This window comes from Polypterus senegalus, chromosome 6 (genome assembly GCF_016835505.1).
Source record: "Polypterus senegalus isolate Bchr_013 chromosome 6, ASM1683550v1, whole genome shotgun sequence".
NCBI lineage: Eukaryota > Metazoa > Chordata > Cladistia > Polypteriformes > Polypteridae > Polypterus > Polypterus senegalus.
The window spans coordinates 98,916,480-98,941,589 of NC_053159.1; the positions used below are offsets into that span (position 1 = coordinate 98,916,480).

At 40.6% G+C, this 25,110-nt stretch overlaps 1 protein-coding gene across 2 annotated transcripts in view; it reads right to left on the bottom strand.

Moving 5' to 3' along the window:
• The window catches only part of LOC120531333 (rab effector Noc2-like), a 269,102-nt gene that overhangs the window by 61,737 nt on the left and 182,255 nt on the right, over positions 1-25,110 (bottom strand). For both annotated transcript variants that reach the window (XM_039756636.1, XM_039756635.1), the window contains exon 6: positions 18,414-18,585. In XM_039756636.1, coding sequence (XP_039612570.1) covers positions 18,414-18,585 — 172 coding nt within the window. The remainder of the gene's footprint in view (positions 1-18,413; positions 18,586-25,110) is intronic.

Genomic DNA, 25,110 nt, shown 5'->3' on the forward strand with positions numbered 1-25,110 from the left:
CCCTGATTCCAACAAGGAAAGACTTTTCTTCAAGGGCTAAGATGTCTGCCTGTTGTTGAGGGCTGATGATCCGTACATTTATTTTGTCGCTTCTTTTTTTTAGTTAAATGTCATGTATTGCCTTGTCTTGGCACCACAATACCCTGACAAGCTCTGGTTTCATACTGTACAACATTTATAAGGTCATTACTGTTACATGTTAGAGTACAGTGAAATTCTTACTTGCATGTGCAAATTAACATGCAATGCAATGCGTTGCCACTTTCCGAAGCCATGATCAGTGACTAACAATAGTATAGCAGTTACATTCAAATTTCTGTGTTCCTCACTTGAAAAATATCACACAATTTTTTCAAACATATACAGTATGTAATTAAGTATAGTTTTTTGAATAAATGTAATTATTGTTTTATGGAAGATGTACAAAGTGCCTCCCTCAGACAGCTGCAATCTGCATGAATAAAAATCAGCTTGAGCATAAGGAGCGGCTAAGTTATGCAGATATCTATATCATCTATATCACCAGGTAGTGTGGATTGTCTAAGTCCATTGATAACATGTTTTACCAAGCTGTGTAAACTGGAAGAATAATAATTTTCTTAAAACAAATTGACATAATAAAGAAATTCTACAAATAAGCATAAATCTAAAAGAGAGAGCAATTAATTCCTAAAATTTGAAAATATGGCTTTCCAAAAATTAATGATTCCAAGTAGGAAGGATTTGATGAGAATTCTCCATAGTTTTCATTTAAATAATATATTGATAACACTGCTAAGCCTGCTGTATTTTTAACTGGGAATTCATATATATTTTTCTGCTGTACAATTCAATGAATGGTTATAGGTTGTACAAAATGCTACAACTACAGAGGCAAAAAGCAACAAAAAAATGACATTTGCTCTGGCATCACTATATTGATTATCTGGCTCATTTAGTGTTACTTGTAGCACTAAGTTTTATGATAACTCTAAAACTCTCAATACAGGGGAGTAATAGCTGACCCAAGTAGGCAAACTTGTGACTTTGCATATTATAAATCACAGTGAACCCAAAGTGGTTTATGCTGTGTTAGGCGACTCTTGACTGTTGTTTTTACATTTCTCTCATATAATGTCAACCACAATATCCAAGATCTCACTTCTTATGTTAACGAGAATTTAAATTGACATGAATTTTTAGATACTGTAGATACTCATTTTTATGCATTTCTTTTTTCTGTTTGTTTGCATACTTCAAAATGTGTGTACACATATGTAGCTGGTGTATGGTTTTTACTTTTTATTGTATTTTATGTTAAAGTACTATGTGCCTGTACTCAGCAAAGAACACTATGCACACACACATTTCAAGTGAAAACATTGAACTTTTTCCTGTTGTTTGATATCTTAGTACATATCTGCTTCTCTGTCAATCTATGACTCAAGACATTTTCTTAGATCATCCTGTGCTGACGAGTTAACTATAACAAAATGAAACTGAAAAGAGAACAGAAGCAGCCGTCAGGTTTCATGTGATCTTATGACCTCACATTTTCCAGTAAGTAGTTTGGTAAGAAACAGCTTATGACATTCTTTTTCAATTTTTTTTTCATTCTACATATTTAAATACTAGGCTGACCCACTTTTTAAGGCAACTGACTTTTAAGCTGACCACTTCTTAAGGCAATTCAATATGTAGATCAATTTGATATTTTATACAAACTCATTGGTTATATTGCATTTGAGCGGTATTACTTTAATACTCGTAGTTTCTGTTATTTTTGTGATGAAATTTAAACTTTTTTTCTATATTGAGGTCGCCCTTTTGAACCCCCCTGATATTTACTATGCGGTGGGGCATTTGTACTCCATCAACATTAATTATTTCCAGAGACATAATTTTGCCTATTTTTCCAGCGCATCACACACAAAAGCAAGGGAATGATGGGAGCACCAGAACTCTGCTCACATCATGTCGCTTCGTACCGAAAGCTGCAAGTAGTAAGTCTGTGATAAGCGGAATACCGCTATGCTTTCCACTCACGGAACGGAAGGACAATCCCGACCGCTTTTATATAGTAAGAAAGAAGAAGAAGATATCACACAGTCTGGAGTAGAAAATCATCTTTTACCTGGAAAAACAAAACTACAAATCCCATCGTGCATTGCAAAATGGACGGGGCATGTGTGAAACTCCGTGCCTGCGTAGCACTCACGGGACAGAAGGACAATCCGACCGCTTTTATATAGAAGGATTTTAAAGCTATATGCTTTTTTATTGGTTTGTTTTAAGATTTTGCAAAAGTTGAAAGTGATTTTCTGTTTTGGTCTACATTTTTCCTGGTAATTAAGTATGGCCTTTTGGGAGTTTTGGATAATGGAAAGTCCAAATTTATTATTAGATTTCCGGTGAATGGCCTTTAGAATAATGTTTCCCTTTCTTTAAGTTATTTTTGGCATTTACCAGTGTGCCATTTTGTTTTTCTGTGGGTGCCACCATTTTGGGGAACCATAGCCATGTAGCAATGTCCCATAACTACAGGGCATGGAAGCAAAAGTCACATCATACATCTATTAGTGTGACCATATAAAGGTCAGCGTGTTTGACAATAGGCTGTCCAAGACTGAAAATAACATCTTACAAAACATTGGTGTATGCTAGTGGTGGTTTTCTAGTGTTTTGACATTTTAAAACATTTCCTTTGGCTATGATTTTTGATCAGCATTTTGTAGAATAGATAAAAGTTCTTCTGGTTTGGCCCTTGCTTGCCCTCTCACTAACTCTTTTATCCTGATCCCTTTGCAGTTGTGGAGTTGCATCTCTTGTCAGAACAGTTTCAAGTTGTCTATGTTATCTATATTTTAAATTTAAAAAATGCTTACCATTACATTCTTTATTTAAAAGTCACTTTCAAAAATCACTTCTCTAACAAGTTAAAACTATGCATATAAGTAGCCAATTACAGATGCAAAAATATGGAAACTAATTACATAAAAAGACTACAAAATACATATATAAAAGGCAGATGAATAGCCTGGAGGGTTTGGTGCACTTGAGAATGGTCAGCAGTTTTTTGGTTATTTTTTTGCGTACAAATCAGTTTCAGATAAATTTAGTATGTAAATGTTGTTAGTACTTTCCCTGTGTATTATAGGTATATAGTTATAGAAAGTTTTGTTGTAGGTGTCACGCACGAGCGCATTGGGAGCAGTTGAAGGACCTGACGCGCACCGCGATAAGGCCGGCCAGGGGACGAAGGCAGCGTACTAACCTCTCTCTCTCTTGTTCCTTAGAAAAGACAAAGCAACACTGCCATAAACCAACCCGGAGTAAACAAAGGTTTGCACTTCCGGGTTCCTTTCTTCCCTCTGGTCCCCCAAAGATGACATCAAACTCCCATACGCCATCACGCCTTCCCAGCAACCATCACGTCTGATTTCTGGTCCGCCCCTTTATATTGTCCCTCCAAACCCTCCATTTTGTCTTATGTTTTTCATACAATTTTTGTGTCTGAGAGAAAGACCTTTTCTGCTACAGTATACGAGGCTCAAAATCCCAAACCCTTTATGCGTTTTGTTGTGCTTTATTCACAGTGGCGTAGCCGGCAGGATTAACGACAAAACCCGAGAAAAATGACTGAAGGGCAGGACTTGAACACGGTGCTGAACACCTTGGCCACCGAACTACAAGCACTCAAAGTGGATCACGCCACCAGGAAGGCGGAGCTATCAGACGCGAGGAGACGACTTGCCGCAGCAGAAATGGTATAGCCGGAGTCCACGCGGCCGCCACCTCCTCCTATTCTTCCGCTGTCAGAGGCATACAACATCGAGTCATACCTCGCAATCTTTGAGAGAACAGCCAATCAGTGGCCGCGTGCGGAGTGGGCCGTTATTTTGGCCCTGTACCTGAAGGGCCCGGCGTAGCGGGCCTATCACGACCTCTCTGAGGATGAAGCCGCCCAGCACACACTCCTGAAGCCCAAGATCCTCAAGTGCTACGCCGTAACCTTTGACCAGCAGGCGAGGGAGTGGTGACACTGGCAATTTGACCCCAATGGCCCACTTAGGGCGCAAGCCTTCAAGTTTTGGGGCAATATTGGGTGCTGGCTACAGCCAGATGTCAACCAGGCCCGACAGGTAGTCGAGCCGGTGGTCTGTGAAGCTTTTATATATGCCATGCCGGATTATCTCACCCAGCAGGTCCAGAGACATCCCATTAAAAACATGGACAGCCTTCTGGAGGTACTTGAGCACCAACTGGCGGTAAACCGACTCGGGGAGGTGGAGAAGCCAGCTCGCGGGGTCTGACAGGGACGTGTGGCCATGCCAGAGGCCACCCGCCACGGTCCAGAGGCCCCGGCTAAACCACGCGACAGACCGCTCTCCTCGCCACGCTGTTTCAAGTGTGGTGAGGTGGGGCATATAGTCAGCTCCTGTCCCCTGAACCCATGGACTGCAGCTGGATCCAGGGTGAGAGGTACTGTTCTCTGTCTAACCCCCTGGCGGTTAAAAACACGGGAGTGGTGTTAATTAATAGGCACTCGGTGGGGGCGCTGTTTGACTCCGGGAGCAATATTACCATTGTTGCTCGCCGTTATGTTTTACCGTGACAGTGGGCTGCTCCGAAATCAAGGGTCACTTGCATACATGGGAAGACCAGGTTATATAGGTCCGCATATTGCTACATAACCTGGAAAGGGGAACCTAAAAAAATGTTTGTCGCGGTGTTGCCCAAACCCCCCTTTCCAGTTAAACTGGGACATGACTGGTCGTAAAGTAAACACGGTGGAACCGTCACCACCCCCGGAAGCCAGGTTAGGTCTGATCATGGAGGGACAAGGTCCCCTCCCAGCTGCTCCCACTTCGGCGACTATTAATGACGTAGGGGAATCTTCCTCGCTGGCGGACCTCAATCCAGAAATACAACCAGATGAGGCGCCGGCACAAGAAGACGTGTCTCCCGATCCCATAGCCTATGTGGAGTACCAATTCTGCTTCACGCCGGCTTCATTTAAGAGAGAACAGTGGAATGATGATTCTCTGAAGTTTGCCCGGAATGCGATAGTATCCGCGAACGACATATCGTTAGCTAATTCCACGTCACCAGGACCCCACTTTGTCCTAGATAACGAATTGCTGTATCAAGTTGCGGAACACGAAGGTGTGGTACGGATGTTGTTGCTAGTCCCGCGGACCTACCGGCGGCAAGTATGTAAACTAGCACATGTCCACCTCCTAGGCGCCCACCTAGGGGCTGAAAAAACACTGGAGAGGCTAAAACTCCGGTTTTATTGGCCTGGGATTTACGAGGAATTCCGGCGCGTCTGTCAGTCCTGCCCAGTCTGCCAGTTGCGCCAGATTCCCAGAAGGGACCGTACTCCTCTTGTCCCAATTCCCCTCATTGATGTGCCATTCGAAAGGATTGGGATCGATCTAGTAGGATCCCTGGAACCTTCAACACGAGGCCATAAGTACATTTTGGTAATGGTCGATTATGCAACTCGATACACAGAAGCAGTTCCCCTGCGAGCTGCCAATTTGAAAAACATCGCACAGGAACTCGTAGCCCTCTTTGCCCGGGTGGATATACCTAAAGAAGTCCTCACGGACCACAGTACCCCCTTCACTTCGGATACGTTCAGTGAAGTAGCCAAGTTGCTCCGCATTAAGCATCTCAGGACATCTTTATACCACCCCCAGACTGATGGGATGGTGGAACATTTTAATCAGACCCTGAAACAGATGCTCCGCAAGGAAGTCAGCACGGACGGTCGGAACTGGGACCAACTTTTACCCCTGGTGCTTTTCTTTTATCGGGAGGTGCCTCAAGCTTCCACTGGCTTTTCCCCGTTTGAACTTCTATATGGACGCCAACCCCGGAGTATTTTAGATGTACTAAAAGAGGGCTGGGAAGGAGAGGCACTTCCCTCCACCAATATCCTAGAACATTTTGCGCAGTTACACGATAGGCTAGCGAAAATCAGCCCCCTCCTAAAGGAGCACATGTCTAAGGCTCAAGCAGCGCAGGCCTGCAACTACAACAGGAACTCGTCCCTACGTGAGTTTCAGCTGGGGGATCGCGTAATGGTACTCCACTTCAAACTGTTGGCCCATTGGCAGGGTCCATATGAGGTAAAAGAGAGGAAAGGGCTCATGGACTATTTGGTGTTTCAGCCGAATAGTCGTCCAAGTGAGAGGGTCTACCACATGAACTTGTTGAAACCATGGAGGGACAGGAAAGAACCGCCCCTCCCTGGGCCGACCCTCTCCCTTTTCTCGGAAACAGACGTCCTTAACCTCGGCCCCAATTTGAGTCCCCATCAGCGACAGGAGCTCCTTGAAATGATCCGGTCAGTCCCGGAAGTGGTCAGTGAGGCACCAGGGCAGACCGCGCTGATTCAGCACGACATCGTGACAGACCCGGGGGTGGTAGTCAGGGAACAGCCCTATCGCCTCCCAGAAGCGAAACGTACAGAAGTGGAGCTAGAGGTACAGCAGATGTTGGATCTGGATGTTATTGAGGAAAGCCATAGCCCCTGGTCCAGCCCGATTGTCCTCGTATCTAAGCCGGACGGCTCCTGGAGATTCTGTAACGACTTCACACGCCTCAATCAGGTCTCCAAGTTTGATGCCTACCCCATGCCCCGGATAGATGAGTTACTCGAAAAGCTGGGGACAGCCCGTTATCTGACTACCCTGGATATGACCAAAGGGTACTGGCAAATTCCCTTAACAGCATCCACAAAAGAGAAAACAGCTTTCAGCACCCCTAGTGGACACTGGCAATACAAGGTCCTCCCATTGGGACTGCACAGGGCACCAGCGACCTTCCAGCGTCTGGTAGACAGAGTGTTATGGCCCCACCAGTCCTATTGTGCCACCTACCTGGATGACGTGGTCATTTTTTCCAGCACCTGGGATTAGCATGTATTGCAGGTTTACGCCGTCCTCCTGATGCTAGTGAAAGCCGGCCTCCGCATCAACCCTTGTAAATTTTATTTTGGTTTGAGCAAGGTCAAGTATTTAGGCTACCAGGGGAGCTGGTGAAACCACAGTGTACTAAAGTTAAAGACATCCTGGAATGGCCCCTTCCGGTGGTCAAGAAGCAGGTGCAAGCCTTCCTGGGATTAGCGGGGTATTATCGCCGGTTTGTACCTCGGTTTTCCAAAAGGGCAGCACCCTTGACGGAATTGACAAAGAAGCGGGCCCCTTTTCAAGTGGTCTTGGTGCCATGTTGAGCCAGAGCATCGATGGTGTCGAACACCCCGTCATGTACCTAAGCCGGAAACTGCTGGACCGGGAGACCAGATATGCAGCGGTCGAGCGGGAAGCCTTGGCCATTAAGTGGGAGGTAACGTATCTGCGGTTTTACCTCTTGGGTCGGGAGTTCACCTTAGTAACGGACCATGCCACTCTCCTGTGGATGGCTCTGTATCGGGAGTCGAATCCCCAGGTCACAAGGTGGTTTTTGGACTTGCAGCCCTACAAGTTTACTGTCACTTATCGTCGGGGTGGCCTGCAGGCCAATGCTGATGCTCTCTCTCGGGTCCACGACCTCTCGGTTCGGTCCGCCTGACCCAATGGGTCTAGACTGAAGGGGGGGGTCATGCCACGCAACGAGCGCATCGGGAGCAGTTGAAGGACCTGACGCGCACCGCGATAAGGCCGGCCAGGGGACGAACACAGCGTACTAACCTCTCTCTCTCTTGTTCCTTAGAAAAGACAAAGCGACGCCACCATAAACCAACCCGGAGTAAACACAGGTCTGTACCTCTGGGTTTCTTTCTTCCCTCTGGTCCCCGAAAGATGACATCAAACTCCCATACACCAACACGCCTTCCCAGCAACCATCACGTCTGATTTCCGGTCCGCCCCTTTATATTGTCCCTCCAAACCCTCCATTTTGTCTTATGCTTTTCATGCAATTTTTGTGTCTGAGAGAAAGACCTTTTCTGTTACAGTATACGGGGCTCAAAACCCCAAACCCTTTATGCGTTTTGTTGTGCTTTATTCACATAGGTTTAAATGTTTTAGGTATCCGTGAATGCAGTTTGACTACATTCTGAAACATGCATGTCAATGGGTTTACACAATAGCTCAAATGCATATCACCTAATCAGAATGGCTGATTTTTTAGCACTGTAAACTAGAGTACAGCCTACTAATTTTGAGTTGAATAACTCCAGTAGATTTTGCTCAACAATGATAATGAGTTTGCATTTTTTGCATGCATTTGTGTCCCACTTGATGCACATTTGTATAAGGACAAAATACTTTTTTTTCAAGACGATCAGATTAATTCCATATGACATCATAGTGTACTGTTTACAGACAATACAAATTTAATCTTTTAAAGAGTTGAATTTATAGTCTTTGTGTGTGTATTTGAATTTCTCAGCAATGCGCATTCTATGAGTGTGACTCACCTTCATGTCAGTATGACAGCAGTTAAGACCTTAGATTGTGATGACGATTGTAAAACAATAAATACACAAGAGTTAGGTAACACATGAGGAGTAGGAACACAGCCCAATACAATAATATTAAATATCAAACACTCTCTAAACCTGTTTCAACAGACAGACCTCAGTATGTGCGTCTCAGGAACTGCAGGTCTGATATTGTGGTCAGCAGCACAGGAGCGTTGCAGGGGACTGTGTTTTCTTCGGTCCTGTTCAGCCTATATACATTGGACTCCCAATACAACTCTGAGTTCTGCCACTTGCAAAAGTTTGCTGATGACACTGCTATCGTGATCTGCATCAGGAGTGGGAAGGCTGAGGAGTATAGGAACCTAATCAAGGATTTAGTTAAATGCTGCGACTCAAACCACCTACAACTGGACACCAGCAAAACCAAAGAGCTAGTGGTGGATTTTAGGAGGCCCAGGCCCCTCATGGACCCCGTGATTATCAGAAGTGACTGTGTGCAGAGGGTACAGACCTATAAATATCTGGGAGAGCAGCTGGATGATAAATTGGACTGGACTGCCAATACTGATGCTCTGTGCAAGAGAGGACAGAGCCAGCTATACTTCCTTAGAAGGCTGGCGTCCTCCAACATCTGTAATAAGATGCTGCAGATGTTCTATCAGATGGTTGTGGCAAGCGCCCTCTTCTACGTGGTGATGTGCTGGGGAGGCAGCATAAAGAAGAAGGATGCCTCACACCTGGACAAACTGGCGAGGAAGGCAGGCTGTATTGTAGGCATGGAGCTGGACAGTTTGACATCTGTGGTGGAGCGACAGGCGCTGAGCATACTCCTGTCAATCATGCAGAATTCTCTGCGTCCACTGAACAGTATCATCTCCAGACAGAGGAGCAGCTTCAGCGACAGACTGCTATCACTGCCCTGCTTCTTTGACAGACTAAGAAGATTGTTCCTCCCCCACACTATGCGACTCTTCAGTTCCACTCGGGTTAAACGTTAACATTATACAAAGTTATTGTCTGTTATACCTGCCTTGCACTCTCCACCTTGCATTTTTTAACTTGCACTGCATTTTTATCACTCTTTAACTAATATTGTTTTTATCAGTATGCTGCTGCTGGAGTATGTTAATTTCCCCTTGGGAATTAATAATCTACTATCTATCTATCTATCTATCTATCTATCTATCTATCTATCTATCTATCTATCTATCTATCTATCTATCTATCTATCTATCTATCTATCTAATAACCTTATCTGGTTGAAAAATCTGGGGCTGTTTAACTTTGCAACACATTTATTACCATTCCTCTTTAACTTTCTCCGTACTCTTGTACTAAATTGGTTTCTCTTACTTCCCCATCAAGCGACACTTGTCTTCTACTCCTGACCCTGAATTTCCCAGTAAGGGTTAGGAGCTTCTTTTAGGGCCTGACCGATCAGATATTAAGGTGGCATTCTTGTGTCCCTGATAAGACAGAATATCACAAAAGTGTGAAAGACCCCTTCTTTGACTCTCCGTCCAGTGATGCCAAGCATTGTTGCCACTAGAGTTATGTACAGAGACTGCAGTCCCCAGGTAACTTTGTAGAAGTCTGAATTAGATAGATAGATAGATAGATAGATAGATAGATAGATAGATAGATAGATAGATAGATAGATAGATAGATAGATAGATAAACTTAGTGTATTTCCACTCCATTTGAATAAAGGACTAAATAACATCATTATTATTTATTTATTTATTTTTTATTATTTTACTTTCAAGTGTGTTCCACTTACCGTTTATCAAGCCCCTGAAATTTTGCTCTGCTAACCAGTCTTTCAAACTTGTTAACTTTGCATTTTGTAATCAGTCAAGCTATAGTTTGCTTTTGCATGATGCTTTAGATAATGGCACCTGCTAAATTAATTATAATAAAAGAGAACATTAATTTGTGGATCTCTGCATTTTGCTACAGAGAAGAAAAAAAACCAAACACAACTTTGGTGATCTCCTGCGAGTGACACTTTATTCATTATGTTTAAATATGTTTGGATGTCGCTCACTAAAACCTAAATGAATCCACTTGGTCATTTAGTTGTGTAGAGTATGCTCAAGATCTATTTAATGGTTCAAATTTCCACTGATTTAATGTTTTATTGGGGCTCATATTTTTGGAGCTTTCGTCTCACAGGTCAGAAGACATGGCTCTTGGCACCAGCTCCCCAAATCCTACACAGACACAAACCAAGTTCTTTCATGCACATGGCTTATATTCTGCTGTGGGAAACTCTTTTCTTATGTTTCCCACATGCACAGCACATTACAGCAAAGCACCAACAAGTAAATGCACGCAGCATTTCTTCTTCTTCTCTCAGTCTCTGTCTCTTGTCCAGCAAGCTTTGTCTTCCACCTCCTGACCCTTGCTTTTGGGGCAGTGGTAGGGGGTTCCTTTTATCCTGCACCCAGAAGTATTTCCGGTGATCCATTAGCATGGTCCAGAAGCACTTCTGGGTGAAGTGGAAGTGCCTTGTGCCTGCTTTCTTCCCTGGTCCTTCCACTATGGAGGCGTCAGGACCAGGAAGGAACCCAGCCATCCACCACTATGGTATAAATGTGAAGTCATCCACATGACCCATTAAAATGTAAATGTTCTTTAGGTTTCTTATCTATCTATGTACCTATCAAACTTAAAATAAGTAAATTGTTTTCCAATTGAAAGATCATCATAGTTATGGCTGAACATCTTAGGAGACCACTGTTGTGTGGTAAATAAATGCTCCATTTGAGGCATAATAAAGCGAAAGAAGACTAAAACCCACTGAAAGATACTGTCAAGAAAGGTTCTTATCTATACTGCCTCAAGATATTACATTTTTAAAGAAATGTACTTTCATTTGATTTATAATGTTTCTAAATAGTAGAAAGAAATTTATGCAGACTCAATAAAAATAAAGCCTGTCTTGCCTTAGAGGTGATATTTCAGGAGTAATTAAAAAACAGTATAACCTCAGCATAAAAAGAAGAAAAAGACAAATGGTAAATAAACAGAAAAGCAGCTGCTGGAGAGTGACTAACAATATTCAATACACGTACTAGCAAACTCTGTAGGTGGAGGGAGCTATCAATGTGACAAAATCTGAAGCTTACACTTTCAGATTTAAGAGACAAAAACCAAAGAGGGAATGAGAAGTTCAAAGCTCAAATTTTGTACTTGTTTAGAATTTCATTGGAATTTCGTCTTTACTTTCTTACTTTTTACTGTGTGTCTATATATCCAGTTTCTGATCAGGTTGGGCAAAGTGAGACCCTATTGAGGCAATGAATGGGGATCCAGTCTCTCACATGGTATACTCATATACACACACCCACACTGGTCCAGTTAGTTAACATGATCATTTTTGGGATGTGTGGGGAAAACCGGCATACCCATGACGGGGCATACACAAATGGGTGACTACAGTGGCTCAGACCCCTGCTGTTATACATGAAGTGGCTGAAGCCCCTGCCCTTTTCCCTTCATAGGCTAAAGTGCCATTATCTATTAGGAACCAATCGATGATTTCCAAGACAGAGGCTTTAAGAAACAGGGGCAAATCATCCAGAAATAACCATCATTACCTGAAAATGCTAGGTAGACTACACTGTACTATCCCATATGGAAATAAAAGATGTGACTTGATTGTATTAGTATTTATTACATTATGATGTGGGTAGTAGTTTGCACACAGTCCACACATATTCACTTTGCTTATAACGCTAGCTTTTTCATTAGGCTTGTTATGGTTATGATCCATAAAATAACTACTTGTCACAGTGTACAGCATTTTCTACCTATCAAATCAAGTACATTGCAACTAAGCAAAGCATCATGACACTGTGTGCATCTGTGAGATTACAGTCTCCATGTCTGCTATGGGTGTGTCTGCTTGCTGGGACTCGTAAAAAGAGCGCTGCTGGCAGTACTATTCGATCTCAGTCAGATTGAGTCTACTGACAGAGCTGAGAAGATTTCATTCTGTATACTCCTGCCAGTTACTAAATACTGACAAAGCAATACAGTAATCCCTCCTCGATCGTGGGGGTTGCGTTCCAGACCCCCCCGCGATAGGTGAAAATCCGCGAAGTAGAAACCATATGTTTGTATGGTTATTTTTATATATTTTAAGCCCTTATAAACTCTCCCACACTGTTAACATTATTAGAGCCCTCTAGACATGAAATAACACCCTTTAGTCAAACGTTTAAACTGTGCTCCATTACAAGACAGAGATGACAGTTCTTTCTCACAATTAAAAGAAAGCAAATATATCTTATCTTTAAAGGAGCCAGAGCAGAAAATGTCAGAGAGAGCGCAAAGAAAAGCGAACAATCAAAAAATCAATACATGCTTTTAAGTATACAGAAGCACCGCGATAAAGCGGCATTTTGTAGAGGAGCGTCCGTGTCCTCTGTGCAAACAGCCCCTCTGCTCACAACCCCTCCGTCAGGCAGAGAGAGTGATAAAGATAGAGAGAAGCAAACAAGCACCGCGCGGGAAGCATATCTTATAGCATTGAGGAGTTTTAGTTAATATGCAATACATGCTCTGATTGGGTAGCTTCTAAGCCAACTGCCAATAGCATCCCTTGTATGAAATCAACTGGGCAAACAAACTGAGGAAGCATGTAACCTAAATTAAAAGACCCATTGTCCGCAGAAAGCGGCGAACCAGCGAAAAATCCATGATATATATTTAGATATGCTTACATTTAAAATCCACAATAGAGTGAAACCGCGAAAGTCAAAGCGCGATATAGCGAGGGATTACTGTACTGTGTATGTTCAAAGATTTGATCCTAATCTTGGTTTTCCAGTGCCAATTGCTATAATTCTATGCCACACTGCCTGTTTCAACAACAATGACAACTCAATGTGGTAAAGTCCAAACTCTGAAATCTATCTAAACAAGACGATTAGCATTAGAACATTTTTGACAAGAACAGTCCATTCAGCTCAACAAAGCTCAGCAATTCTAGCTACATAATTTCTTCAAATTAACATCACTTTTTTTTATGTCCCTTAAGTCCCACTCTCTACCACACTACTTGGTAATTTATTCCAGGTGTCTATGGTTGTCTGTGTGAAGAAAAACTTCCTAACGTTTGTGTGAAATTTACTCTGTCCATACAGTCAGGATTAACTCATTTTAAGATAATGGCTCTATACTATTGCACTATACTAATTCCTTCCATAATTTTAAAAACTTTAACAATGTTGTCTCTTAATCTCTGTTTACTTAATCTGAAAAGGTTCAGCCCTTTTAATCTTTTCTCATAATTCATACCCTGCAGTCTGGATCCACCTACTCACTCTTCACTGGATTTTTCTATTGCTGCTATGTCTTTTTTTTTTTTGTATCTTCGAGAATAAAATTCAATGCAGTACTTCAGGTGAGCCCTCACTAGTACATCATAAAGCTTGAGCATAACGTCCTTTCACTTGTACTCTACACATCATGCTATATAACTTAACATTCTGTTAGCATTAGCCTTCATAATTCCTGTCCAATACGAGTACTATATCCTTCTCTTTAGCAGTACTTTCAAGCTTCAGAGCTTCCATTTGTGAATTCAAATCTGCTGATTTATTTTATCAGTCATCCCAACTACCATTGTATCTTATGCTGTATATATACTGTATTAAAAATAGTAGTTGCCCAGCACTGAATTCTGAGGGACACCACTATTAACATCTCATTATTCTGATATGGTCCCTCACGCCATAAATATTTTCTTCCTGTGTTTTAACCAGTTTTGCAGCCACCCACACACTACACCATGAACTCCCATTTCTTTCAGTTTTATTGCCAGCCTCTCTTGTGAGAAATTCAAATTCTTCCTGAAAATCAAGTTAAATAATATCATATGCATCTCTCTTATTGTATTGTTTTCTTGCTTACTCAGCGTATTAGGGAAACATGATTTTCTCTGTCTAAACCCACACTGAATGTTCATTAACACTTCTGTTCCTGCTATGTGCTGCTCAATCTTTTCTTTAATAATTCCTTTATTTCCTAATTACCGTAGATCCCGGAATATAAGCCGAGAATTTTGTCCTACATTTTTGGCTTGGAGTTTGGGGGTCGGCTTATACAACGAGTATTGTTTCAGATTAAAGATTTCCAGCGCAATGCCGGTTTTGCCGATGAATATGGAAGTAAATAATGATGAAACCACAGAGCAATCTTTCAGATGAAGAAGTAACTTTGCATGCCGGTACTTTAAATTAAATAAAGAATTTATTCAAAAAAGTGTTTTAGTTGTTGATTTTATTAATAAAATTTATAATAAATTATCGGGGGGGTGCACGGTGGCGCAGTGGTAGCGCTGCTGCCTCGCAGTTGGTTGGCACAGTGGCGCAGTGGTAGCGCTGCTGCCTCGCAGTTAGGAGACCCGGGTTCGCTTCCCGGGTCCTCCCTGCGTGGAGTTTGCATGTTATCCCTGTGTCGGCGTGGGTTTCCTCCGGGCGCTCCGGTTTCCTCCCACAGTCCAAAGACATGCCGGTTAGGTGGATTGGCGATTCTAAATTGGTCCTAGTGTGTGCTTGGTGTGTTTGTGTGTGTCCTGCGGTGGATTGGCACCCTGCCCAGGATTGGTTCCTGCCCTGTGTTGGCTGGGATTGGCTCCAGCAGACCCCTGTGTTCGGATTCAGCGGGTTGGAAAATGGATGGATGGATAAATTATCGGGAAGTTTAAAATAAAAATTTTTGCTTTGATTTATGACCAACATCTTGTGTTACGACCCGAATGCGGTCACGTGTATCCGCTTGCGCGATTGTAAACAAACAAACGTGAGCGTTAGTAGCGTCAGTCGGAGCCCAGATACATGTGTTTGTGGATGTAATTTCGGTCATTGCAGTGATTTACCTATATATATATAATTCACTAAGACCATGCAAGCAAGACACATAATTGCTAAGGAAGGAAGAGAAGGTAAAGAAAGCGATCACAATCAAAACGAAGATGGAAATTGTGTGGAAATACGTATGAGAGTGCTGTTCATGTGACCGATCTCGCTAATACGTACAGCATGTCAAAATCCACCATCTCGACAATTTTACAAAGAAAAGATTTGCATAAGGAGGCTCCTTCTAAACAATAACCACCTTCCATTTCATTCTCCTCCTCCTCCCTTCCTGCAGCCCAAAGATGTCAAATTAAATGGTGAATACAGTATGAAATTGTTGTTTCTAGAATAGAATGCCTTTTATTGTTACTATACACATCTACAATGAGATTAAAAGCAGCTCCTTCAGTGCAGAAAAAAAGTTCTGTATAGTTGTTTTTTTAGCCTTAGCATAACGTCGGATCTGCGGCCCCGCTTCTGCTTTCTTTCCCTCCTCCATCTGTGTCGTCTCCTAGACCCGACAACAATCCACGGAGAGCCTGCTGGTCTCGCTATGTTGTCTGGGATGTTGTGCGTGTGATGAAAAACACTCGAAACAGATGTCTGGCTCTGGACACCGATGTCTATAAGGTTCTGACGGGTGTAGCGGATGTTTGCCGAACCAATCGTGCACAAACAAGGAAAAAACAAAATACAAAAACAACAAAAAAGTGCACTGAAAAGGAGAACCCTGAGCTGCTGCGACCATGCGCGCCGCCATGCTCCTAGCTTAATCTAGCCTACTTCTGGTAGGCTAGGCACTTTTTATGAATTTTTGGTTAGTGCATTAGAAAAATTATTGGTGTTTTGGTAAATTATGCACATTATACAACCCTTTCTTATTATGAAAAGGTTAAGTAAGTGGTGCAGTGGGAGGTTTGGAACACATTATGGGTTAGCCTTCGCGAACGAATTAAGTTCATAAGTCAAGGGTCCACTGTATTGCGTATTTAAGTTAATCAAATTTATAACGAGTCTCCGGAAATCCACCCGCTGATGTACCGTATTTGCGTATATAGCTTCAACACAAAGGTTTCATTTTACCAAACTTCTCCGCAACCACCTCCTGGTTTCCATCAAAAATGCCGGCAGTCTCAAATTCTCACCGATAAACATGATAAATATACCTAAAGAGACACTTTTAAGGAAATTTAGAAAATTTTGCTTGGAGAAGTGGGTCGGCTTAAATACCGGTCATCGGCAAATACATGTAATTTAGTAGGTAGAGAAGGGGGTCGGCTAATATACTGAGTCGGCTTATATTCCGGGATCTACGGTAATTCCTATTCTCCCATTAATTTGCCCTTGATGCACATGAAGCTTAAAATGCCTATAGTTACTTGGATCCACCCAATCTATTTTATAATATAATGGGATTATATTTGTTATTTTCCAGTCCTTAGTAATATCCCCATTGAGCAATGACTTTTAAAAAATGTGTCAATGGTTTATATTTAAAATTTATATTTAATCTAAACAGTACTTCAACCCTCTACAGTACAATTTCAAAATCACTAAGTATCTCCTTAGTAGTCCCTGATACTGCTGGGACATGTTAAAACGTTAGGAAAATGTAATTTTAGACCATTCACTACTGCACTTTCTGAATATTTTAAATCACCTTTAGTGTTCCTATCATACTTCTCCCAACCACTCATTTATTACTAAAATTATTAGTGAAAGAATCTGTTTGGGTCATCTTTTACCTTTTCTGCAATTATTAACAAAGATCGCTGCAACCTATCAAACATAGGATCCAAAAGGTAGATTTTGTTGGACAACTGAAAATCTATTATAAAACATATAGAAAGCAAAGGGATATTACTACTTATTTTTATCTTCTTTTTTTACTTGGATATTTTAATACATACAGTATATATGTACTGGTTCAATTTTTTTTTTCTTTTTCTTGCTGAAAATCTACTGCACAACAAAGAATAGTGGCTATATATCACCAGATAAACAGTTATAGTGCCTTCCAGAATATTTGACCTACAACAGACATTTTACCAATGGAAAAAAAAAACTTTGAAATGATGTGTCCAGGATTTCAAAGTAATAAATCCTGTCCTATATATTGCTTCTACCCACCAAAAGGTCAGTTCACATCACTATGACATGTAGGTAGGTGAAGAATAACTGACTCCTTTGCATTGTTAGTAACAAAGACACCAAAAAGGACTCAAGAAAAAACAAGCTGATTAGGACCATTGAAAGAATACTCTTTTGTAATTAAATTAACAGCAATTGATTCTGTGCAATGTATACATAAATCCCTGGGCACGCTCTAGTAGATAAAAGTGTTGCTGCCGCAGAAGATGCCAGATTGAATTTGTTTACAATTGATCTGTTTAAGAGGTTGTTTGTGAGGCATTTTGAGTCTGACTCTGAATTTTATCATTGCCGTCCTGTCTCAATCATCTCTCCTTGTCTCATTTGAAAACAGCTGCATCTCTTTAAATTGCAGTAAATGCTCCTCCGTGCCTTTGTGCAGTAATCACTACCAGCAGTTTTAAATTCATTCTCAGATCTTTCAGCTGCTGAAAGCTAAGCTTTAGCTTCATAGGAACCTACTTTATGATGAAGGTAAAATACCCATGGTCAAAGTTATTAAAGAGAAAAAGGTCAGTAGATTTGCTTTGGTGAGGGTAGGTGCAATACCAAAAAGAATGGGCAGCCTGTGTTACTTGAACACTTGGAAGATTTTTGAATTCTAACACACTCTGCATTCTGTATGTTTCCTATCTATCAGGGGAGGCCTCTTACACCATAAAGACTCCATAATACACTCTGAACCTTAGGGATTAAGTGTCACCAACCATAAGGAACCCACATGTTTGTGTCCTCTTTAAATATCTGCTTGGTAGACCCATACATACCAGAATAAAAAGTATATCAGATAAGGTAGTTAATGAATTTAAATACATTCTTGCTTATCATGACATCAGTTAGTCAGAAATGAAAACAAGGCTTTACTTGACATTACTACTATTGCTGCTATTAATTATCTCACCAATTGATGGACACTTCTGGCTAGGGAAAGCAAACCAGAAGTAGATTGATCTTTGAGGATTTTTTTTTGTACTTGCCTTTGGTTTTAGTCCAGCTGTAGACTTGGCCAGTTTGTCCAGTTGGACCTGCCTGCTGTCCATCTCCCTTCATGAGTCGAAATCCCTTGCCTCCAGCTCGACTGTTATCACAGGGTGGAAGAATGTATTTGGGAAGGGCCTTGTAAAACCATGCACCTGAGCGCTTCCAAACCTGTTGAAGCATAATGAGATCATGAGTCTATGGGGAAACCAAAAGTCAATAATCTAGGAAGAACAAAAAGATTAAAGAATATCTCCTTAGCAAACATGGCAAACAAGGGTGTGAGGCCTCCAGAAATAGCCACAAAGCAGGCCAGAACCTTCACTAGCATACCCAGACATAACGTCACCACCAGGCATTCAACTACCACCTGTAGGCATCAAACTAAGCAGGACTCAAAAATGGGAAGCTGGCTTAAAAGGTTCAAAGTCTGAAGAAAATCCCAAAATATATCAAAATGTCTCACAAGGGTGAGAGAAACTGTGAAACTCAGACTTGTAGAGACAAGTCTTAGAAACAGTCTATTTATTGAACAACACAAAAATGTCAAAACACCAACGATAAGGCAAAAAGGATTTATCTAACAAGTCTCCAATTACAATTTGAAAGTAAAATCTAAATACAGAAACAAAATAAATCTAATAAACCAAACAATCAGGAGCAACAACAATGAACTCTCAAAACTCCACAATCCACTTCTGGATTTCTCATTCTGACAGCAATTTATAGACAGGGGGAGGATCCAGCAGCAGTGACATAAGGTTGGCCCTACCATCTGGGGTTCCATCCACTAAAGTACAAGGAAGGACACCACTTCAAAGAAACAGTACCTAATTAACAAATACTAAAGAAAACCAACAGAAATTTTTTTACATGAATAATAATAAGTCAAGCATAACAAAACAACCAATGTAAGAGCCAATCTTAGAATGTTAATGCTCTAAGTTAAATTCATATAGTGTTTTATTGACTCCTATAGTAGAACAGAATATATTTTTCTTTCATAGCTATTAGAATATGGTATAGTTTTTTACCCCCTGCAAATTAATATGAGCTAGAATTTTCTTGCTATAACAAAGATACAGTGTGTTAATTGAATCAGTTGTTTTTTAGAACAGGTCCCATTGCTAGCATGGACTGAAAAACCCATTTACAGCATGAAAATGGGATAAGCAAACAGTGTATGAAAGAACTTAAAGAAACAAACAAGATATAAGCCTTAAATAGAACTTTTCTTTTTTTGCAATACCAATCTTTTCTCTATTTTGGTGTGAACTGTTTTACTTTGATTTTTTGCTAAAGTTTTTAAAACAAAGATATTTTGTCTGTGGAATCATTTCAATGCGTCAAGCCTTTGCCAGAATCCCATGAAGCGAACTAGAGCTGCTGAAATTTGGTAATTTTGGTTAAACGCAGCTACAACCATTAAACAGAAAAAAATACAGCCAGGCAAACCACGTTTTTACAATCTTGCATAATTAACCACTTATGCACAGGGAGGCCACTGCCATCTTTCAAAGATGTACATGTATAGTATGTGTGCATTGAAATAAACATACAAGTCAATCAAAAGCAAAAATTGTATTTTTACAAATCCAAGGGTTTCTTGATTCAAATAATCATAAATTTCCATATTGTCTTTTCTCTTTCATTAGTAAAATATGCAATTTGCACACGTCTACACCAAGGCTAGCAGCGCATCACAGTTGAGTGAATCTGCTTTTATCAAAGATCCCACATATACTTAGACACATCCAGTGAATGGTTCCTTACTGTTAAACAGCTTAAGCTCAAAGCATTCCAATAATGCATAGTTGTTCATGACTGGTCACTCATACATTTCACAGCTGTAAGTAAAAGGCAGGAAATACAGTATATTTCATGTGTGAGAGCTCAACTTTATGCACCATTACGCACGGGTATCTGTCAAAGTGCATGGGGACTGTTCGGTTATTGCAAGATAAGACTTGAAGTTGTACTAGGGGAAATGTCTTCTTCTTCCAAAAAAAAAAACAAACATACAGTTGAGGAAGTCCTAGAAGAGTTACATAATGCTACTTTGTGATGGAGAATAAGAAGACCTTGAGTCAGAGTTTTGACTCTATTGAGAAAGATACATTTGCTAAAGGACTTGATGCTATGCTTCATTTGTAAGTACTGCTTATAACATAACTTGTGTAGTTTAGCAGTTGAAGTGTCATGGGATTAATTATCATATATGGGTGTTGTTTGCTGCACATTCTCCTGTGGTTAGTTTTTGAGCACTGCCACTTTCAACATAAAGTACTGGCAACATTTCTCACCGTACCTTTAAAGCACTGTTACACTATACTGGCTTGCAGTTTCACGTGGGCAACCATACCCCAATACCCGATCAAATGTCTAAATCACAACCTGCCACACCACATCACCGCTCACAGTTTCATGTGGGGAACCACCTCCAGCCCCCCAATCAAATGTCACTGTTCCACTCCAATGTCAGTTTTCGACTTGCATGCCAAAAATGTACTGTTTATGTTGACTGGACACTCAATAGGTGTTCATCTCAAGACATACAACAACTAGAGCAACAAACATTTCCATGAATAACTTAAAAGTGGTAGAGCGGTTTCCTGAAAGATGCTAGTGGCTTTAATGATGATTCGACACATATAAGCAGCTGGACCTTGCCAGGCACCAGCACTTTTCAAAATGCTCTAAAACTTTGAAAATCTAACTTGTAAGACAGTTATGATAAACCCTTGAAGCTGCCTTAGTTTCAATTCTCTTAGCACAGTTTTGTTAATGCTCTAGAGGTATTGCATAAAAACAAATCTTCTCCAACTTTTGTGTCTGCAGATTTGTTTTTCTTGGATACAGTTTTGTCTAATTACTATTTGTAGATGTCTCTCAACTTCAGTTTTGTTGGAAGGCTTGCTTTCTAACTGTAGTGAGGATATCAAGTCAGGGTATATACTGCCTGTGACTAATGTCCTGAATATCTCAACTAAAAGCTATCTCGTTGAGCTTGAGTTTGTTGAGATGTATTGGTGGTACTAAGTCAATCCTATAAAAACCATATGGTTGGCAAATTATTATTGCAATCATTTCTGAAGTAGAACAATAGACTTAGTTTTCTTTTACTAAACAGACCAACCCTGAGCTTAATATTGATTTTGTTGAGAGGTAACTCCCTACTAGAGCATGGCTTATGCTCAGATGTATAGTATGAAAAGAAGAGTGAAGCCGGGTGTGTTACTTGTTTAATGTAATTTCATTTCATGCTCTCAACATACCAAGCCAAGTCCAGTACATTGCCACAGAGTCCGGAGACCTACACCAATATTATTGGGGACAAGGCAACAAGCAAGCCACGTTCAGACACTGTGCATTTGGGGTATAGCTATTATTTTGTTTTGCTTGCATTGGTTCAGTTTTAAAATGTAATCTTCAGTTGATTGCTGAGAATTGGGACTGGGGAAGACTTCACTGATTCTACTTTAATATCTGTTAATTCAGCTGTTACATTTCATTCTGAAGTGTTTATGCTGACTATATAAATGAAATATTGTACTGCTGCTCATTAAACATCTATGCTCTATTTGTTCAGCACATTATTGTTAGAAGTGAGTTGTCTAACATTTCATTTTAAATTGCTTAAGCTATTAAGCACTTCAAAAGCAGAACAAATAGAAAAACTGAGAATTTATATTCTGCAAAAGGAATTACAAGTTAACTCACTGCAACTAATGTTGGAAGAAAGAAAGAAAAAATGCACTGGCTGGTGATCTTATTGCAAAGTTGAATGCACTCACTGTTACTGCCTTACTGGCACAAAGACCCAGAAATGATTTCAAGCCCTGCTATAGCTATATGGCTTTCCATGATGTCTCTTTATTTATGTTATTGATCTGGTGACTCTGAATTAGCTATAGATGAGACTGGATGCTATAGATGCCAATTGGATGGCTCCAGGTACCTACTATCTATTCATGGAAGAAGGTGGAATGAATGTGGCTAAATTGTTCCTTTTCTTCAGTATCAGAATATTATTTTCTTACTAAACTAAATTCTGAACTTTAGGGGTAATTTTTTAGGGATAAATTAATACATGTCACTTCTTCAGTAGGTTCAAGGTGGAACTCAGAAGCCTTTAGATGAGAGCCCCATCAAGACACTTTAGAGGAGCAATAAAAGGCTGAGAAAAGAAGTTGACAGCTGCACTCACAATAGACCAAGGCTGCCCAACCCAAGCCAACTATACTCTTTCTTTACCTCAAACAGTTCACTCCATTAACACCCACAGATTTCACTTTCTCTATCAGGGTTCTTGTTATTCCCCCACTTGTCTTTGAATCACTTTTCATTTCAAAAGTAGTATTATTAAAGTTAACTCTGATGTGATGTGCTGTCACAAAAAAACAAACAAACAAAATGCATTCATCTTGCTATCCTTTATTAAACCAACTTAATCCAGTTGTGGACTATGGGGATCACATCCTATTCAAGCAGCAAAAGCAAAGACCAGCCACAATATGAGAATCAATAGAAAAATACACAAATCATAAAATAATGTATAACAATAACCTATAAAAATTTTAGTATATATCAAATTATTTACTTATGTTATAAGAAAAGTCTTTTCATTTTTAACATACATTTTATTGTGTGTTCTTTCACAACCTTTATGCATTATCAGGTAAATCTAACAGTTACATACAATGTAAAATGAAAAACTTATTCACTCCCTTTGAAGTTTTCACATTTGTTTATACAGCATTGAATTAAAGTGGATTTAATTTGGCTTTTTTGACACTGATCAAACAGAAAGACTTGTAAAACTGAAAATGAAAACAGATCTCTGCAAAGTGGTCTAAATTAATAGCAAATATAACACACAATAATTGATTTCATAATAATAAGTATTCATTCCCTTTAATATTACACCTCTAAATCATCACAAATGGTTTAAGAAGTCACATAATTACTTCAATTTAGATTACCTAACTATAGTCAAGGGGTTTCAAATGATTGATGAATGATGAAGTGTACCTTATCTATAATGTCCAACTTGTGGTGAGTCAGTATGATGGCCTAACTTACACAATGAAGATTCCATGCAGCTCTGTGAAAAGGTGTTTGAAAATCACACATCCGGGAATGAACACAGGAAAATATCCAAGTCAGTGAATATCCCTTGGAGTCCATTTAAATCATCCATCCATCCATCCATCCATTTTCCAACCCGCTGAATCCTAACTACAGGGTCACGGGGGTCTGCTGGAGCCAATCCCAGCTAACACAGGGCACAAGGCAGGAACCAGTCCCGGGCAGGGTGCCAACCCATCACAGGACACACACAAACACACCCACACACCAAGCACACACTAGGGTCAATTTAGAATTGTCAGTGCACCTAACCTGCATGTCTGTGGACTGTGGGAGGAAACCGGAGAGCCCGGAGGAAACCCACGCAGACACGGGGAGAACATGCAAACTCCATGCAGGGAGGACCCGGGAAACGAACCGGGTCCCATTTAAATCAATCATTAAGAAATGGAACAAGTGCGTTACAGCTGTAAATCTGGCCAGAGTAGGCCATCCACAAATATTGAGTGATCATACAAGGAGAAGACTAGTGAGGAAGGCCACTAAGTAACTACAATTGTGAAGGATTTACAATGGCTCAGAATAGATAGATAGATAGATAGATAGATAGATAGATAGATAGATAGATAGATAGATAGATAGATAGATAGATAGATAGATAGATAGATAGATAGATACTTTATTAATCCCAAGGGGAAATTCACATACAGATAATATATATAGTATACACATACAGAATGGAAAGACTGTGGTTACAAAAACTGTTACCTGTGTGCCCCATCTGGGAGAGGGCCAAAGGGAAAGCTACTGTTAAAAACATGCATAACATCTCGGCTAGAGTTTGCCAGAAGGTGCATAGGAGACTCTGAAGTCAGCTGGGAGATTGTTCATTGGTCTGATGAGACCAAAATTGTGCTTTTTAGCCATCAGACTACATAGCATGTTTGGTGAAAACCAAACACTGCACATAATTAAAAAGACACCATCCCCACCGTGAAGCATGGAAGTGCCAGGTTCTCTGTTGTGGTGATGCTCCTCTGCAGCAAGCCCTGGAAGGCTTGAATAGGTGAATACTTACGTGATCAATTGTTTTGTGTGTTAATTTAGACCACTTTGCAGAGATCTGTTTTCAACTTCACATTAAAGTGTCTTTTTCTGCTGATTGGTGTCATAAAGGTCAAATTAAATCCACTGTGATTCAATAATGTATAACTATAACCTATGAAACCTTCCAAGGCGATTAGGGACTGTAGGTGATGACACTACACAGAGAATGTGGGGACTGACAAAGTAGCAGATCAGCTGACATCACCTGGATGCGCACCATTCACATTGGTCAGAGATGGGCTCTGAGCGGTTGACAGGTGTAGCTCTCCAGTTAGCTCACACCACAAATTACTCACCTCTGAGCCAGAAGATGTGAGTTCATAGCTCATTGCCAGCAGATCACCACAATGCAACCGTTCAAACTGAAATCTTGTGGTGCGAGCCCACAGTAAGTCAGTCACTGTATAAATGGTCAAATCTATTCTTGCATTTTGCCTTGAGAGATGTTGTGACACTCCGAGCCTGCATTTGGTGAGGAATGCTTTGCAAGAACAAAACATT